The sequence below is a fragment of the Oncorhynchus masou genome, chromosome 15 (assembly GCF_036934945.1).
Source record: "Oncorhynchus masou masou isolate Uvic2021 chromosome 15, UVic_Omas_1.1, whole genome shotgun sequence".
Taxonomy (NCBI): domain Eukaryota; kingdom Metazoa; phylum Chordata; class Actinopteri; order Salmoniformes; family Salmonidae; genus Oncorhynchus; species Oncorhynchus masou.
The window spans coordinates 13,057,233-13,075,183 of record NC_088226.1 but is presented as its reverse complement, the minus strand read 5'-3'; the positions used below and the strand labels follow the sequence as shown (position 1 = coordinate 13,075,183).

Here is a 17,951-nt window from a genome sequence, read left to right as displayed (position 1 = left end):
GAGTAAAACAAACATACAGTCAATTATACAGTAGAAACAAGTCTATATACGATGTGAGCAAATTAGGTGAGATAAGGGAGGTAAAGGCAAAAAATGGGCATGGTGGCAAAGTAAATACAATATAGCAAGTAAAACACTGGAATGGTAGATTTGCAGTGGAAGAATGTGCAAAGTAGAAATAAAATAAGGGGGTGCAAAGGAGCTAAATAAAAAAATTAATACAGTAGGGAAAGAGGTAGTTGTTTGGGCTAACTTATAGATGGGCTATGTACAGGTGCAGTAATCTGTGAGCTGCTCTGAAAGCTGGTGCTTAAAGCTAGTGAGGGAGATAAGTGTTTCCAGTTTCTAAGATTTTTGTAGGTCTTTCCAGTCATTGGCAGCAGAGAACTGGAAGGAGAGGCAGCCAAAGAAAGAATTGGTTTTGGGGGTGACTAGAGAGATATACCTGCTGGAGCGTGTGCTACAGGTGGGTGATGCTATGGTGACCAGCGAGCTGAGATAATGGGGGACTTTACCTAGCAGGGTCTTGTAGATGACATGGAGCCAGTGGGTTTGGCGACGAGTATGAAGCGAGGGCCAGGCAACGAGAGCGTACAGGTTGCAATGGTGGGTAGTATATGGGGCTTTGGTGACAAAACGGATGGCACTGTGATAGACTGCATCCAATTTGTTGAGTAGGGTATTGGAGGCAATTTTGTAAATGACATCGCCGAAGTCGATAATTGGTAGGATGGTCAGTTTTAAAAGGGTATGTTTGGCAGCATGAGTGAAGGATGCTTTGTTGCGAAATAGGAAGCCATTTCTAGATTTAATTTTGGATTGGAGATGTTTGATGTGGGTCTGGAAGGAGAGTTTACAGTCTAACCAGACATCTAGGTATTTGTAGTTGTCCACGTATTCTAAGTCAGAGCCATTTAGTTTTACTTGTAATTAAGAGCAATTGGAGGCCACAGAAGGAGAGTTGTATGGCATTGTCACGATTGTCGTAGTGAGGAGACCAAAGCGCAGCGTGGTGTGAATACAACTTTTAATGAATGACGAAAAAACACGAAGTATACTAAACAAACAAACAAAATAACAAAACGAACGTGACCGCTATTGAAACTGAGTGCTAACATGCAACATCACATAGACAATAGCCCACGAACCCAAACTGGAAAATGGCAACCTAAATGGGTTCCCCAATCAGAGACAACGATAAACAGGCCACCATAGACCTACAATATGCCTAGACTAGATAAACAAAGAATACTCAGGTCAGGGCGTGACAGGCATTGAGGCTTGCCAGGAGGGTTGTTAACACAGTGTCCAAAGAAGAGCCAGAAGTATATAAAATGGTGTCGTCTGCGTAGAGGTGGATCAGAGACTCACCAGCAGCAAGAGCGACATCATTGATGTATACAGAGAAGAGAGTCGGTCCAAGAATTGAACCCTGTGGCACCCCCATAGAGACTGCCAGAGGTCCGGACAACAGACCCTCCGATTTGACACACTGAACTCTATTAGAGAACTAGTTGGTGAACCAGGCGAGGCAATCATTTGAGAAACCAAGGCTATCGAGTCTGCCGATGTGGATGTGGTGATTGACAGAGTCGAAAGCCTTGGCCAGATCGATGAATACGGCTGCACAGTAATGTTTCTTATCGATGGCGGTTAAGATATCGTTTAGGACCTTGAGCGTGGCTGAGGTGCACCCATAACCAGCTCTTAAACCAGATTGCATAGCAGAAAGGATATGTTGAGATTCAAAATGGTTGGTAATCTGTTTGTTGACTTGGCTTTCGAAGACCTTAGGATAGATATAGGTCTGTAGCAGTTTGGGTCAAGAGTGTCCCCCCCTTTGAAGAAGGGGATGACCGCAGCTGCTTTCCAATCTCAATTCTAAATACGGCTGCTAGAATCCTGACTAGAACCACATTAAAAAAAATCATATTACTCCAGTGCCAGCCTCCCTACACTGGCTTCCTGTTAAGGCGAGGGCTGATTTCAAGGTTTTACTGCTAACCTACAAAACATTATGTGCAAAAGGCATGAGGAGGTAGGCAAATAATTACAATTTAGCAGATTAACACTGGAGTGATAAATGATCAGATAGTCATGTGCAGGTAGAGATACTGGTGTGCAAAAGAGCAGAAAACTAAATAAATAAAAACAGTATGGGGATGAGGTAGGTAAATTGGGTGGGCTATTTACCAATGGACTATGTACAGCTGCAGCGATCGGTTAGCTGCTCAGATAGCAGATGTTTAAAGTTGGTGAGGGAGATAAAAGTCTCCAACTTCAACGATTTTTGCAATACATTCCAGTCACAGGCAGCAGATAACTGGAAGGAAAGGCGGCCAAATGAGGTGTTGGCTTTAGGGATGATCAGTGATATACACTTGCTGGAGCGCGTGCTACGGGTGGGTGTTGCCATCGTGACCAGTGAACTGAGATAAGGCGGAGCTTTGCCTAGCATGGACTTGTAGATGGCCTGGAGCCAGTGGGTCTGGTGAAGAATATGTAGCGAGGGCCAGCCGACTAGAGCATACAGGTCGCAGTGGTGGGTGGTATAAGGTACTTTAGTAACAAAACGGATGGCACTGTGATAAACTGCATCCAGTTTGCTGAGTAGAGTATTGGAAACTATTTTGTAGATGACATCGCCAAAGTCGAGGATCGGTAGGATAGTCAGTTTTACGAGGGTAAGTTTGGCGGAGTGAGTGAAGGAGGCTTTGTTGCGAAATAGAAAGCCGATTCTAAATTTGATTTTTGATTGGAGATGTTTGATATGAGTCTGGTAGGTAGAAGGTTCGAAGTTCCTCGGCGTACACATCACGGACAAACTGAAATGGTCCACCCACACAGACAGCGTGGTGAAGAAGGTGCAACAGCACCTCTTCATCCTTGGGAGGCTGTAGAAATTTGGCTTGTCACCAAAAATACTCACAAACTTTTACAGATGCACAGTCAAGAGCATCCCATCAGGCTGTATTATCGCCTGGTACGGCAACTGCTCCGCTCACAACAGTAAGGCTCTTCAGAGGGTATTGAGTTCTGCACAACGCATCAACAACCACTCGAGCCACTGCCTGTTCACCCCGCTATCATCCAGAAGGTGAGGTCAGTACAGGTGCATCAAAGCTGGGACCGAACTGAAAAACAGCTTCTATCTCAAGGCCATCAGACTGTAAAACAGCCATTACTAACATTGAGTAGCTGCTGCCAACATACTGACTCAAATCTCTAGCCACTTTAATAATAAAAAATGGGATGTAATAAATGTATCACTAGTCACTTTAAACAATGCCACATTATATGTTTACATACCCTACATTACTCATCTCATATGTATATACTGTACTCTATACCATCTACAGCATCTTGCCTATGCCGTTCGGCCATCGCTCTTCCATATATTTATAAATACATATTCTTATTCATTCCTTTGTTGTTGTGAAATTGTTATGTTACTTGTTAGATATTACTGCATGGTCGGAACTAGAAGCACAAGCATTTCGCTACACTCACATTAACATCTGCTAACCATGTATGTGACCAATAAAATTTGATTTGAAAGAGCTTTGAAGGGAAAAAAAAGTCTTTATGTTTTCTACAATAAACACTACAAAACATGAACTTCATCCTCAGAAAATAACCCTAAACAAAGACAATTGTTTTGTTGAACCTGATTCGCAACACATCTATGACATCAGAAGCTGGCTCTACTTTCTGGGAGTGTATTTCCATAGAAGCTGGAAGCGCAGAATAAGGAAGTAGGCCTACCACTTTTTTCATCAGAAATTCAACCTCAATGTTTGCATGAGGCTTGTACTGTTAACACTATTTAGCCTATCAAACATCAGATGCAATGAAACTGTCTGACTATTTTACTATTTTGGGAAGCTATTAGAAGAGAAGTCACTTTCAGAGGCTGGAGACTAGTTTGACGACCTTGATGTTTAATCAAGATGTTATTGCTCAGTATTTCAACTGAAGTACACATCCTTATTTTTTTACATCCCAGATGATGAACAACATGCTTTAGACAGATGAGGCAAAGACAAGACATGTTATATCTCTTCAACAATTAACTGTTGCAGTTTCCCCACACACACATGTTTATTTACAGAAGCTGTACATCCAAAATGTGGAACATTTCTGGACTTGAGACTACAGCATTTTCATGGCAGAATGGTATTCAAACTGTTTGTATAATATAGAAAAAAACATATATATGAGCTCAAGTCCCCAAAATAAAATAAATTGTAAAGAGAAGTGCAAAAGTGTCTACCGTAGAATCACACACAATGATAAGAGCTGTCATTGTCTATTTGCATGGCTTGGTCTGAACAGAAAGCAGTAAGAAAGGGACTTCCGGGTATCGGATATTGTCCTCCCTGTGAGTTGGATATGACATTTAGAGGCATGTTCCCCATGGAGCTTTGAGGGATCTCAGTCTCCAAACACTTGTTCAGCAGTTTGTCTGAAACCCACTGATCTGGGCTATTTTGTCCCAGGCTCTGTAAAGTCTGATAATCGACGTCACTCGGGGGGAGGCAGCATCCAGGGTCAGGCAGGCTGTGGTAACATGGATTCACATCATAAATCAGTGGCTCGCTACTGTCCACATCCTGGAAACCCTTAAGTGGCAGTGACACATCCATGAAGGCATCAGTTCCTCTCTTATTGTCCTTACCGACCGCCTCACTGAAGCTCTGATATCCAGCAACGACACTGATAACATTGTGAGGTTCGGACACATTGCTGTCATTAGAGCCATAGATCAGACTGGTGTCCTCTGCTGACGTGGTAGTCTCTGAATCATCACTGGTGCCATCACACGTGTGATATGAAAACTCGGTTTGCAAGAGGGGTGCACAGTTAGTGGACAAGTTAAGGTCTTGTTGACCAGTACCAAGAAACAGCTGTGGATGGACATTTTTCAACACTTCAGCCTCACCAGAATGGTAGGAGGAGTTACAAAAGAGCAGAGGCTGCTTAGGAAATGAGGATGTCTTGCTTGTTGTTAACTCTTGAATGGAGTTGAGGGGCACTGAGGGGGAGTAGGTAATATTGTTGTAACAAGACGACCCACAAGAGCCTGCAGACTCACTCATGAAATGAAGAGGATTGTAGTCAGATGAACACACACCAATGTCTCTATTTGGCTCAGGGCAATTCATTTGTGTACCATCATCTGTCATAGGAGGGGCTAAGAGCAATGACTGAGGATTCCCGTCCAAAGGAACAAGGCTGGGAAAGACTTTGTTCAGGGCCTCTTGAAGATGGCTAATGATCTGCACATTACTAGGCTCCGGGCTCATGGGACATGTGTGGGCATAACCCAGGGAAGATGATGAGTCAAGCTCTGAGCCACTACCTCTTCCACTGCTCCCATCTACTAACGAGGGGTTTGTCCTGTAGGGAAAAGACAAGCGGGCAACTTTCAGTGAATTAAAGCTTATTTCCATTGCAAGGACTAGATTGCCCACACGAATAGGACTGAACCTGAAGACACATTTTCATTTTGCTATGTTTATAGTGTATCTATAAGCCCACCATGTTTTTCCTTCAGTGTCCATTTTTGAAGAATCAACATAGATGGAGGATAAAGGTATTTTGGGAGGAGACAATACCTATGGTGGAGAACAAACATCACTAAATGTAAATACACAAATGGAAGGAATTACAGTATGAAAGTAATGAAGGTTTACAGTTTATTTAAACATAGAATATTTAAGCAATAAGGCCTGAGGAGGTTTGGTAAATGGCCAATATACCACAGCTAAGGGCTGTTCTGTTCTGCACAACGCAAAGCAGAGTGCCTGAACAAAGCCCGTAGCTGTGGTATATTGGCCATATAGCTCAAACCACTGAGGTGCCTTATTGCTATTCTAAACTAGTTACGAATGTAACTATTCTAAAATAGTTTATTTATTTATTGTCATACCCATGGTATATGGTCTGATATTCCATGGCTTTCAGACAATCAGAATTCAGGGCTCAAACCACACAGTTTATAATTGGAGATGGAGCCTCACCTTAGGCACTCCTGGAACCATATACAAAAGGTCTGGGTTTGAACATTTAGGAATATTATCCCACCACTTGGTTTTGAGTCTGCAGAGGGGAGAAATAGAACAATTTGAAAGCCTATAGGGCCCATATGAAGCTGTATGATAACAAATGTTTGTGGAAACAGACATACTGTCACCTACAGACATGTCAGGACAACTTACCTAACACTGCACCAAAATAAAGCACTTGTGATGATGATGACAGCAATGCAACTGAAAACAATGACAATCTGGAGTACTTTCCGAGATGATGCAGCTGTGGAGCAGAGAAGAATATACAATGAGCTACAAGGTGAAAGTGAAATTAAGGTTTGAAAACCCATGGATGATAAATCTAATTTAGTCACTTACGGTTGGTGAATTCCAACTCTTCACTCCAGTCACTGAAACGGTCGCTCCTGTCAGCATAAGTTCTGACCTTCAGAGCATAAATGGTGTTTGGCTCCAAGTCTCTGCCAAGTAATTCATGGGAAGTTGTTGAGTCATTTATGGACACCTGTCGGAACAAAGGAAAGGGCTAGAGGGAATGTTGTCATTGTGATGTGACAGCGAATGGGGGAATGCTGTATATCACCCTCCTTTACCTCATCTGTTTCTCCTTTCTTTCTGTAGCTCAATTCGGCAATCAATTCCTTAGAAAACGGTGCATCATCAGGGTAGTTTGTCTTCCATTTGACCAGGAAATTCCCATTTTCTGTTGGTTTCACCTTTTGGACGGTGGGGGTTTTGGGTTTTACTGTATAGGGCAATGACAGGGATGGTTTGACATATCAATCAATTAAAGAATGGTTTAATTTCATGCAATATTCTTTATAACAGTAATTCATTTTCAAATAGCAATCTGCATATGTAGATGCAACTCACTGCTGCATTTGATACAAAGGACTTCGGAATTTAGGCGCTTCCCAGAATTCCAAAGTGTTGCATTAAACTCCTCCCCAATAATAAGGACCATTGGATCAATAGAGCATCCACATTTGAAAACATCATTGGACCTCTCCTTTTCCTTGAAAGTACAATCATTATGGCCTCTGGGAAATAAGTTGAATAATAATGCAGCTTTGAAATTAAAAAGGACTTCTTGGTGAGATTAACATTGACAATAGAAAAACTTACACAATCATAAACTTACATATTTTGTGCGCTCAATAATTCCAATGTCATGTAGTATTCAGCACACTTAGACTTGTCAGTTGTAAAATGACAAACCATTCTTTTGTCATAATCGTTGAAGCATTGAAGATTTCTGTCACTCATTGCTACAAGTAATTAACAAACAAAAAGCTTGTCAAATGTTAATCATGATCAGGCAAAAATACTGAGGTTAAATCTACTTACATGTTTATAGGCTATATACAAAAGACTGCTTACCATCATCAGCTATCAAGGTCCCAAAGTTTGTGAATATAATAATCAATAGAAACATTGTTGCTGAATACTTTAGAGTAAACCACACAGTATAATTCAATCTGAAATCGGAAAGAGAAAATGTTTCATGTTAGTGGTTAAATTCCTGCATATTAAAATAGACTACTAAATGTGAAGAAGTAAGTGACTATTAATTCAGTAATACAGTTTTTGTGGGTCTGCAGTGGTTGCTTTTGTTAATAGACCTAACTTTCCCACTAGATTCCCTTGATTACATATAGATATAGCAAATCGAAAGTCACTCACCCACACAATGATATATTATACTTTTGAGGAAGTACTCAAAGAACAAAGAAAAAACAATGAATCTATAAAACAGTATATCGTCTTCATACGATCTACAGTGGTAACAGTCATTTGTCACTTTACACAAATAGAAAGAGCTGCTGTTTTGACAACTACGAATTGCTTACTGGGAATTACAAATCCAACAGGACACACCTTTCATGGGAAGTTCGCCCCCCTTCCTTGTATGACCATGTCGCACGCACGTACGCTTTGTTTTAGTTTTATGGTTGATTACCAACTTCGAATTCCATCAATGACATCTTAATAATATTGCAATAATAACTTAATCTATTGCCGGGAAGTCCGGTTTCAGATAAAGACATGGAACACCGAGCCACATAGTTTCCAAGCTAAACCATAGCTACTGTACTATGTTTGCCTTTTTGCTTGAGACGCTTTTGGTCTACCAGTCCGCTTGGGGGCGGTAGCACCTTGGCTTCAAGATGGTTTTCCAGAAAAACCGTAAACTTAACTACAGAGGAAGAGGTAGACCCGTGCAAGCAGTGATGCCAATTTAGCAATTTTGTTGCTCGATTTAGAAAGTTTTCAGAGTACCCTGGCAACTTTTTTTTCAAACAGCAAACTAGCAACACATTTTACCACTTTTAAAAATGTATTTGGAACTTTTAAAAACGTGACTCAAACGCTAAAATGCATTTTCCCTCTAAATGACACAAAAACGATTTTTCTCTGTCACAACACACGTGCCAAAAGTGCATTGTGAGTAACGTCAGCAGCAGGCTCTCAGCTCGTGCACAGCAGCAGGACAGCAGCAATTTCAGCAAATTGCAAATCGTTTTTGGCTGACTGCAGCAGCAGTAGTTTGCGTTAGACAAGACAAACCCAATGAATATAGTTGTTCACAAATGTTTGATCTTGAACAGAACTTACAACATCAATCAACATGTCTCAAACAAAATTGCACAGCCAGAAGTACTGAAAAGAGTGGGAGTCTACCTGAATTTAAAGGGTGGCTGAAGCCAGTAATTGGGGATGATTGTTGGGCATACTGTGCATACTGCAAATGAGATATGCTTGCAAAAATGTATGACATCAAAAAACGTTGTTTTTACAGCAAAGCATATAAATAGATCAAAACCGTACAACCCCACAACGCAATCTACATTACCACAGTTGGTTAAGAAAGTGGATAACTGCAAAAGAGCAGAAGCTACTATGGCCATGGCCATAGCGGAGCATTGTTCGCTGCTAGCATGCGACCATTTAGGTATGGCTTGCAAAGCTGCCCTTTCAGATTCTGTGGCAGCAACAAACTTCCAAATGCACTGCACCAAGTGCACAGAAATGATTAGGGGAGTACTGGCTCCTTATTTTCTCAAAAGAGTAACATCAGATGTGGGGGATGAGAAGTTCAGTCTCCTTTTGGATGAGTCCACTGATGTCAGTGTCTCGAAATACCTGGGTGTGGTGATTCGGTATTTCAATGCTAAAAAAAGATCTGGCAATGCTAGATCAATAGCAAAGGCGGTAGTTTAGTTTCTTGAGAAGTGTAACTTTAAAAAAGAGAATCTTCAGGGTATTGCCACTGATAATGCGTCTGTGATGACTGAGGTGCCCAACAGGGTGCACAAGATTTTAAAGGAAGAATGTGCATTGCCCAATTTGGTATTCATCCTCTGTGTGTGACATTCTTTACAATTGGCTGTCAGTGCAGCATCCAAAGAAACCATCCCTAGGAATGTTGAGTACATAATCAGGGAAACCTACAACTGCTTTTCGATTTCCCGAAAACGGTGCAAGGTGTACAAAGCAGTGTATGCCACCATTAATTGTGGCCAGAAATCCGTGCAGATCACCAAAGTGTGTGCCACAAGTTGGTTATCGATTGAGCCTCCGGTAACTCGTATATTGAGCCAGTGGGAAGAACTGAAACTCCACTTTGAGTTGACCAAGGCTAGTGAGCATTGCTACATGGCGGATGTGCTCCACTCCATGTTCATGGACAAGACCAACTATGTCTGTCTACCTGACATTCTTGTAATTAATCCTGTCCGATGTACAAGTTGCAGTGAAGTCATTTGAGGGAGAGCAAACAGATCCTGTCAAGCTTTTGGACAATCTGGTACACCTCTTAACATCAATTTTTTGCAGAGTAGTCAACCCTATGGCAAAAATGTATGTCCTGAAGGATGCCATTGATGGACATCTCAGTCCATCACCATACCTTGGGTACCTTTTCGAGAGCACGGTGTACCAACTCAGTCTTGCGCCAGAGGACAAAAAGGTCATTCGGAGACAGTGCATCAACTACATTGTTGCTTTAAGAAAGGAGCTGCAAGCAAGGCTCCCAGACAACCTTGAAGCCTTGTGAAACATGGCCTTGTTCAGTGTTAAGGAAATGCTAAGCACAATAAAGGCACAATTGAAATGATTAAAGTAGCTGAGCTAATGGGATACCAGCCCCAAACAATTGATAAAATTGTTTCCCAATGGAGATACATCCATCTGTTTAGGTGGGACTCAACTGAAAATACAGTCGAGTTTTGGAGTGAAGTCAATAACTACACGGACTCTTCCGGGTCAAATCCATTTGAAGAACTGTGCAAAGCTACAATCGCTGCCCTCTCCATGCCACACTCAAATGCGGAGTTTGAACGGCTGTTCAGTCAAATGAGTGTGGTCAAGTCAAAGTTAAGAAATAGAATGTCACTGCACACTCTCAACTTCATTCTCCTGGTGTGGTATGGACTGAAGCTGGCTGGTGATACCTTTTACCAGCATAAACTACCAAGTGAAGTTCTGCAGCAGTTTGGCACCACAGCAGCGTACAGCTTTAAGGCCACTCCATCCTCTACTGCTGGTTCCAGCTCCGTGACAATGCAGTTGGATAGTGAAGATGAAGAGGATTTGCTTGCCAATCTATGATTCATCATATTTACAGTACGTATGCAAGGAGTGGATTTTCTGGAACTGGCGAAGACACACAGCTGATGGTGGCAGTGTGTACTGCAGTGTGTGTGAGAACAGTGGCAATATCTGGAGGAAACCATTGAGCAGCTAGCCAGCCAAGCAGCACAGCAACCTGGAGAGAGCTGGAGAGAGATGCCTAGTGCACACGTCATTATTTGAGTTAAGTCGCTTGTTCAATAAGATTGCATATATACCATGTTATTAGCTTGTACCTATAATTGTTGATCAGTTAGGTAGCATGTTAACTAACTACCAATACACTTTGTTCAGAATGTGTAGGTTTACTTGTTAAAAAGAAAATAAATCAAATGTAATTGTTCAATAATGTGTAATTGTTCAATAATTCAATGTGTTGTGTTTAAAAATAAAACATATGTGATCATATAAAATGTGTTGTGTTTATATTACTTTTATAAATAAAAAATATATGATAATAAACAAACAAATCTAAACTAACAAATGTCAAATCATATTTTTCGAGATGCCATTTCAGTAAAGTTATTGTGTATGTTACGTTATTACGCAATGACGTCACCGCGCAATGACATCACAACGTCATTTAGCAACAAATCGATCTGCCTCTAGCAACTTCCCTTGAAAATTAGTTGGCAACACTGCGTGCAAGTCTCACGTACAACCCGCGTAAACAAAGCTAGCTAGCTAACTTTTGACAGAATTAGAAGCAGTGATGCTAACTTAGCAATTTTGTTGCTAGATTTAGCAACTTTTCAGACTACCCTGGCAACAAATTTAGCTACTTTCAAAAATGTATTTTGAACATTTAGCAACTTTTGAAAAGTGACTAAAATGCACGCATTTGCCCTCTAAACGACACAAAAACGATTTTCTCTGTCACACTCAGTAACAACACATGTGCCTGGCTGCAAAAGTGCGTTGTGAGTGAGTCAGCAGCAGGCGCTCAGCTCGTGCACATGCAACAGCAGGCCAGCAAGAGCTGATGCAATTAAAGAACCTTAGAGAAAAATAGATGATGAGCAAGCTTGACAGTTTTCTAAAGAAAGATAATATATCTGAAGAAGAGGAGTCTGTATTCAAGTCTTTACAACTAGAATTAGAACAGCTTTACACGGTAAGGTCAAGAGCAAAATGGATTGAAGAGGGGGAAAGAAACACTAGTTACTTTTTGCACTTGAAAAGAGAAACTACAAAAGGAAATGTATAACTGCACTCAAAATTAACAATGTTTTATGCAAAGATCCCATTACAATATCATAATTTCTCCATTCCTCTTATGAAAACCTTTACAGCTTTCAATTTCAGGAAGATGGCTGTGAAAGCTACATTTTTCACATTTCAGATTTCACATTTATGTCCCTGTAATTGAGGATGATTTCCACTCAGTTTGCAATTCACCTGTGTCAATTGAAGAATTAGAGAGGCTCTGAATTCAATGAAGAAAGGGAAATCACCTGGCCCTGACGGCCTGTCAGTTGAATTCTATAGACAGTTTTGGGAGTTACTGGAAGACCCAATTTTTAATATGTTTCAAGATTGCATTAAAATTGGGGAAATAGTCTCCACTATGAAACAGGGCCTTATTTCATTGATTCCAAAGCCCGATAAAGACCCTTCTCTCATTGACAATTGGAGACCAATTACTTTATTATATATTTTTGGTTTATGCCAAAAGATTAAAGAAAGGAATAGATACCATTATAAATGAGACTCAGACAGGATTTATGAAGGGCAGTCACATAAACTCTAACATTCGTTTAGTCTTGGACCTTATAGATTATTCAGATGCAATTGACTCAGATGCGGTTGTCTTGTTTTTTTTAATTCTGTAGTAAAGCCTTTGACACAATTGAACATTCATTTCTCTTTAGGTCTCTTAAACATTTTGGATTTGGTGAACATTTTATCAAAGTAATTTCCATGTTTGACAAAATATATAAATAGTTCTGTGTTACTAAACCTTAATACTTCAAAAAGATTCAGTATCAACAGAAGTGTACGACAGGGATGGCCAATTTCACAATTTTATTCATTTTGGTGGTGCAACTTCTATCTCTAGATATTCTGAATAATGCAAATTTGTATGGCTTAACCATTTTTAACAAAGAAATCAAAATTTCCCAACTGGCAGATGATACTATCCTTTCTTAAGAGACAAAGACCAGGTCGCCCATGCCCTTAATGCTATAACTGCATTTTCTATTGCACCAAATGTGAAATCTCATCTTTATTTGACTCTGATGATAAAAAATATATAAAATATTAATGTAAAGGACTGTGTTAAATATTTAGGAATACATATGTCAAAAACACAACAGACAACATTTGAATTTCTCTCCTAAAATTTAGACAACCAAAAATATATTTAATAATTGGCAACAAAGAGATCTTTCTATACTTGGGAGAGTACTTCTGTCCAAGGCAGAGGGTCTGTCTCATTTTGTGTACCCCTCATTATCGTGTAAATCCTGCTACTTGTAAAGAGATCAATGAGACCTTTCTTGACTTCCAATTTTTCAGTTTTTGATTTGTTAAAAAAGTTTGAAATATCCAATAAATGCCATTCCACTTCATGATTGTGTCCCACTTGTTGTTGATTCTTCACAAAAAAATACAGTTTTATATCTTTATGTTTGAAGCCTGAAATGTGGCAAAAGGTCGCAAAGTTCAAGGGGGCCGAATACTTTCGCAAGGCACTGTATGCACACAGTATTCCGGATAGTAGCTCATATCCCAGTATTATTCTGGATAAGCTCTTTACATGCACCTTTGATATCCCGCTCAAGAGTATCCCTGTAACCATGAATATTCCTCCTTTAAATTCATAAGGATTAAATGGAATAGTAACTGATATGGACACTGACTGTATGTGTTACAACACAGAGGCGGATGCAAGATGCAAGCAACGATGGTTTTAATGAATGTAGTTCACAGCAGCAACATGACAGACAGACTGTACTCAGAAGGAATCCGACCCAGGAACTCGGGCGCATCTTCCGATCATAACGTGCTGAGAAAACCAGGGGAGTGTGTCCAGATGAGTAGGAAGGAGCACAGCAGATAATCCACACAAGAGAAGAGCACGGACACACGACACAACCTCAGAGAAGAAACAACGATCTGACAACAAGAAACACTGGTAACAGAACATATAAAGGGAAGATAAGTGGTTCCAGCTGGCGCAGACAATCAGGCCGAGATTGGGAAACCACGCCCACACAAACACTGGAGAGAGAGAGAGAGAGAGAGAGAGAAAGAGAGACGGAGGCAGTGGATTCATGAACCGTGACAATTTCTAGGAACGCCTCTTGGCGTTATTTACCTGTCGATTGAAATCATCGATAAGGGAGTGATCCAGAATGTCCCTAGCAGGTACCCAACTTTCTCCTCCGGGCCGTAACCCTCCCAGTCCACCAGGTACTGGAATCCGCGTCCCCTCCTTCTAGAGTCCAAAATACGATTGACAGAAAAGGTGGTCTCCCCATCAACAAGTCGTGGCGGCGGGGGAACCGGGACCGGCGGGTTAATGCGTGCCTGAAACACAGGTTTTATTTTAGACACATGAAAGGTAGGATGAATTCTCCTATACGCCGGAGGAAGCTTGAGCCGGACCGCCACCGGACTAATGATCCTGGTGACTCTGAACGGGCCGATAAATTTGGGGGCAAGCTTGTTCGAAACGGATCGGAGTGGAATGTTCTTAGTAGAAAGCCACACTCTTTGGCCAACGACGTATACCGGAGGCTTCGACCGGTGGCGATCGGCCTTAGCCTTGGTGCGCGCCCCACCCGGAGAAGAGTCTCACGGGCTCTGCTCCATGCGTGACGGCACCTCTGGATGAAAGCGTGAGCGGAGGGAACAGTGACCTCGGACTCCGTACTGGGAAAGATAGGTGGCTGGTAACCTAAACTACACTCAAACGGAGAGAGACCCGTGGCTGCCACATTGTGAGCGTACTCAACCATAGAGAGTTGTTGACTCCAGGAAGAGGGATTCTTAGAAACCAAACATCGCAACACTCTCTCCAAATCTTGGTTGGCCCTCTCCGTTTGACCGTTGCTCTGGGGATGAAACCCTGAAGACAGGCTGACACTCGCTCCCAGTAACCTACAAAACTCTTGCCAAAACTTGGACACAAATTGGGGCCCCCGGTCAGAAACTACGTCCATCGGCAGGCCATGTAAGCGACAAAAGACGTGATCCACGACAGTTACCGCTGTCTCCTTAGCAGATGGTAATTTAGGCAAGGGAATAAAATGAGCCGCCTTCGAGAACCGGTCCACCACGGTCAAAACAACCGTCTTGCCCTGGGAGGGCGGGAGGCCGGTAACAAAATCTAGCGCGATGTGGGACCAGGGTCTCGAAGGGACCGACAGCGGTTGGAGTAACCCATCTGGGGGTCGATTAGAAGTCTTCCCAGTGGCACAAACCGAGCAGGCCAAGACAAAACTGTGAATGTCACGAGCCATCAATGGCCACCAAAAGCGTTGCTTAACCAAAAAGCTAGTGCGGCTGACTCCTGGATGACACGCTACGTTGGAGCAGTGCCCCCACCGAATAACATCGGACCGACACCCCTCCGGCACAAACAACCGATTAGGCGGGCAACCGGGCGGAGGCGTGACCCCCTCTAAGGCCGTTTTGACCCTCGATTCAACCTCCCATGTGAGTGTGGAGACCACTAGGGTCCCGGGTAGGATGCACTCGGGAGTGGATGGGCGTTCGGAATGGTCAAAAATGCGAGAAAGGGAATCGGGTTTGACATTCTTGGAACCCGGGCGATACGAGAGAGAGAAGTCAAAACGTCCGAAAAAGAGTGCCCACCGCGCCTGCCTGGAGTTGAGTCGCTTGGCGGTTCTGATATACTCCAAATTCTTGTGATCGGTCCAAACTATAAAAGGTACCCCGAACCCTCTAACCAATGGCGCCACTCCTCCAGTGCTAACTTCACTGCCAACAACTCTCTGTTGCCAATGTCGTAGTTGCGTTCCGCAGGTGATAACCGATGGGAAAGGAACGCGCAAGGGTGCATCTTGTCGTCAGAAGAGGAACGTTGGGAAAGTACCGCACCTACCCCCACCTCTGAAGCGTCCACCTCCACCACGAACTGACGCGAGGGATCGGGAGCTATGAGGATAGGAGCCGAAACAAAGCGGCTCTTGAGTTTGGCGAATGCAGCCTCGGCTGTATCGGACCACCTGAACGTCACTCTGGGAGAGGTTAAGGCGGTAAGAGGAGCGACTATCTGGCTAAAGTTGCGAACGAAACGCCGGTAGAAATTGGCGAATCCCAGAAACCTCTGTAGGGCCTTACGGGAATCTGGGCTTGGCCAATCCACCACAGCCTTAACCTTGTCGGGATCCATGCGAATACCTTCAGTCGAGACGATGTAACCTAGGAATGGAACGGATTGTGCATGAAAAATGCATTTCTCCGCCTTGACAAAAAGTCCATTCTCCAGCAACCTCTGAAGCACTCGTCTGACGTGTTGAGCGTGTTCCTGGAGAGAAGAAGAAAAAATCAGTATGTCATCCAGGTAAACATATATGAACTGATCAATCATATCTCTCAGCACGTCATTGACGAGTGCCTGGAAAACCGCTGGGGAGTTGGATAGCCCAAAAGGCATGACCAAATATTCGAAGTGCCCTCTGGGGGTGTTAAACGCGGTCTTCCATTCGTCCCCCTCCCTTATGCGAACCAAATGATATGCATTACGTAAATCCAACTTAGTGAACACGGATGCTCCCTGTAACCTTTCAAAGGCGGAGGACATCAACGGTAAGGGATAGGTATTCTTCACTGTGATGTTATTCAACCCACGGTAATCAATGCAAGGACGCAGAGATCCGTCCTTCTTCCCCACAAAGAAGAACCCCGCCCCCGCTGGAGAAGAGGAAGGACGAATGAATTTAGATGCCAGAGAACCAGAGATGTATCTCTCCATAGCCTCCCTCTCAGGAACAGAAAGTGAATATAACTTGCCTTTAGGCGGAGACTCACCTGGCAATAATTCTATTGCACAGTCATAGGGACGATGCGGAGGAAGGGAAGCAGCACGGGACTTACTGAACACCTCCTTCAGGTCGAGGTATTCAACGGGCACGTTAGACAAATCCACTGCCTCCTCTAGAAACACAGAATCAGACACAGACGAACAAGCAGACACTAAACAGGACTCAAGACACTTGTTACTCCACATGGATATAGAGTTATGACCCCAGTCAACTCTGGGGTTGTGTTGGGTGAGCCAAGGGTGGCCGAGAACTAATGGTGCAAGGGGTGAGTCCATGAGTAGGAATGATAGTGTCTCAGTGTGATTGCCAGAAGTGATGAGTGTGATAGGTTCAGTGGTGTGAGAAATGTTGGGGAGTTCTTGACCATTGAGAGCGTTGACGGATATCTTGTGCGTGAGTGAGGTGATAGGGATCTGGAGTTTGTGAGCGAGCTTGAAGTCCATGAAATTACCCTCTGCTCCTGAGTCCAGTAAGGCTTGGGTGTCGTGCGTGTGGGTGGCCCATCTTAGTCTTACCGGGAGGAGAGTAGATGATGAGGTCTTTCTGTGGTGACACCACCCGATAGTAGCCTCATGTTTACTACCGGGCCTGATCTTTTACCGGGCAGGAGTGGATAAAGTGGCCCGCTCTACCACAGTAGAGACAGAGTCCTTGGGATCTCCGCCTCTCCCTCTCTTCCCGGGAGAGGCGAGCTCTCCCCAGCTGCATGGGTTCGTGAGCGGAGGCTGAACTGGCCGTGTTCCCGACGCTGGCATGCCAGCCCTCCGTGTCGTTATACGGTCTGTTAGGGCATGCTCGGCGGCCAATACGACTCAGACGAGCGTCGACCCTCAGGGCTAGTTCCACTAGTCCATTTAAACTCCTGGGAAGGTCCAGAACATAAATCTCCTTCTGGATCCGGTCCTCCAGCCCATGCAGGAACATGTCCCACTGCGCCTCCTCGTTCCACTGACACTCAGCGGCCAGAGTGCGGAATTGGATGGAGTATTCCGATACTGAATGGTCTCCTTGGCGAAGGTCAGCGAGTAGTCTGGCCGTCTCCCTACCCGCCACGGCCCGATCGAAGACCCTTCTCATCTCCTCGGAGAGTGTCTGGAAAGAGGTGCAGCATGGGTCCTGGTTTGCCCACACCGCCGTTCCCCAGAGAGACGCTTTGCCTGATAGCAGTGTGAGTACGAATGCTACCTTAGACTGTTCACGGTTGAAGGTCCGTGGCTGCAACGAGAAATGCATGGAACATCTCGTAAGAAAG

At 43.3% G+C, this 17,951-nt stretch overlaps 1 protein-coding gene and 1 long non-coding RNA gene across 4 annotated transcripts; both read right to left on the bottom strand.

The window, feature by feature from the left end:
- Nucleotides 1–3,562: 3,562 nt before the first annotated feature.
- LOC135555661 (uncharacterized) lies at nt 3,563–8,179 on the bottom strand. 3 transcript variants are annotated; one of them, XM_064988291.1, is made up of 10 exons: nt 7,929–8,179; nt 7,431–7,528; nt 7,192–7,318; nt 6,924–7,090; nt 6,644–6,795; nt 6,411–6,555; nt 6,222–6,315; nt 6,024–6,102; nt 5,542–5,618; nt 3,563–5,400 (listed from the first exon to the last, which is right to left on the bottom strand). In XM_064988291.1, exons 2-10 carry the CDS (start codon nt 7,483–7,485, stop codon nt 4,281–4,283), a joined length of 2,016 nt encoding a protein of 671 aa, XP_064844363.1. In that variant the 5' UTR covers nt 7,486–7,528; nt 7,929–8,179; the 3' UTR covers nt 3,563–4,280. The 3 variants fall into 3 exon arrangements, with proteins under 3 accessions (XP_064844363.1, XP_064844362.1, XP_064844364.1); XM_064988290.1 differs by lacking the exon at nt 7,929–8,179 and adding an exon at nt 7,734–7,918; XM_064988292.1 differs by lacking the exons at nt 7,431–7,528; nt 7,929–8,179 and having other exon boundaries at nt 6,924–7,065; nt 7,192–7,280.
- Nucleotides 8,180–12,483: 4,304 nt separating this feature from the next.
- Nucleotides 12,484–14,618, bottom strand: LOC135555665 (uncharacterized). Its single transcript, XR_010457895.1, has 2 exons — nt 14,005–14,618; nt 12,484–13,907 (listed from the first exon to the last, which is right to left on the bottom strand). It is a non-coding gene; the product is annotated as an uncharacterized LOC135555665 (long non-coding RNA).
- Nucleotides 14,619–17,951: the final 3,333 nt, after the last annotated feature.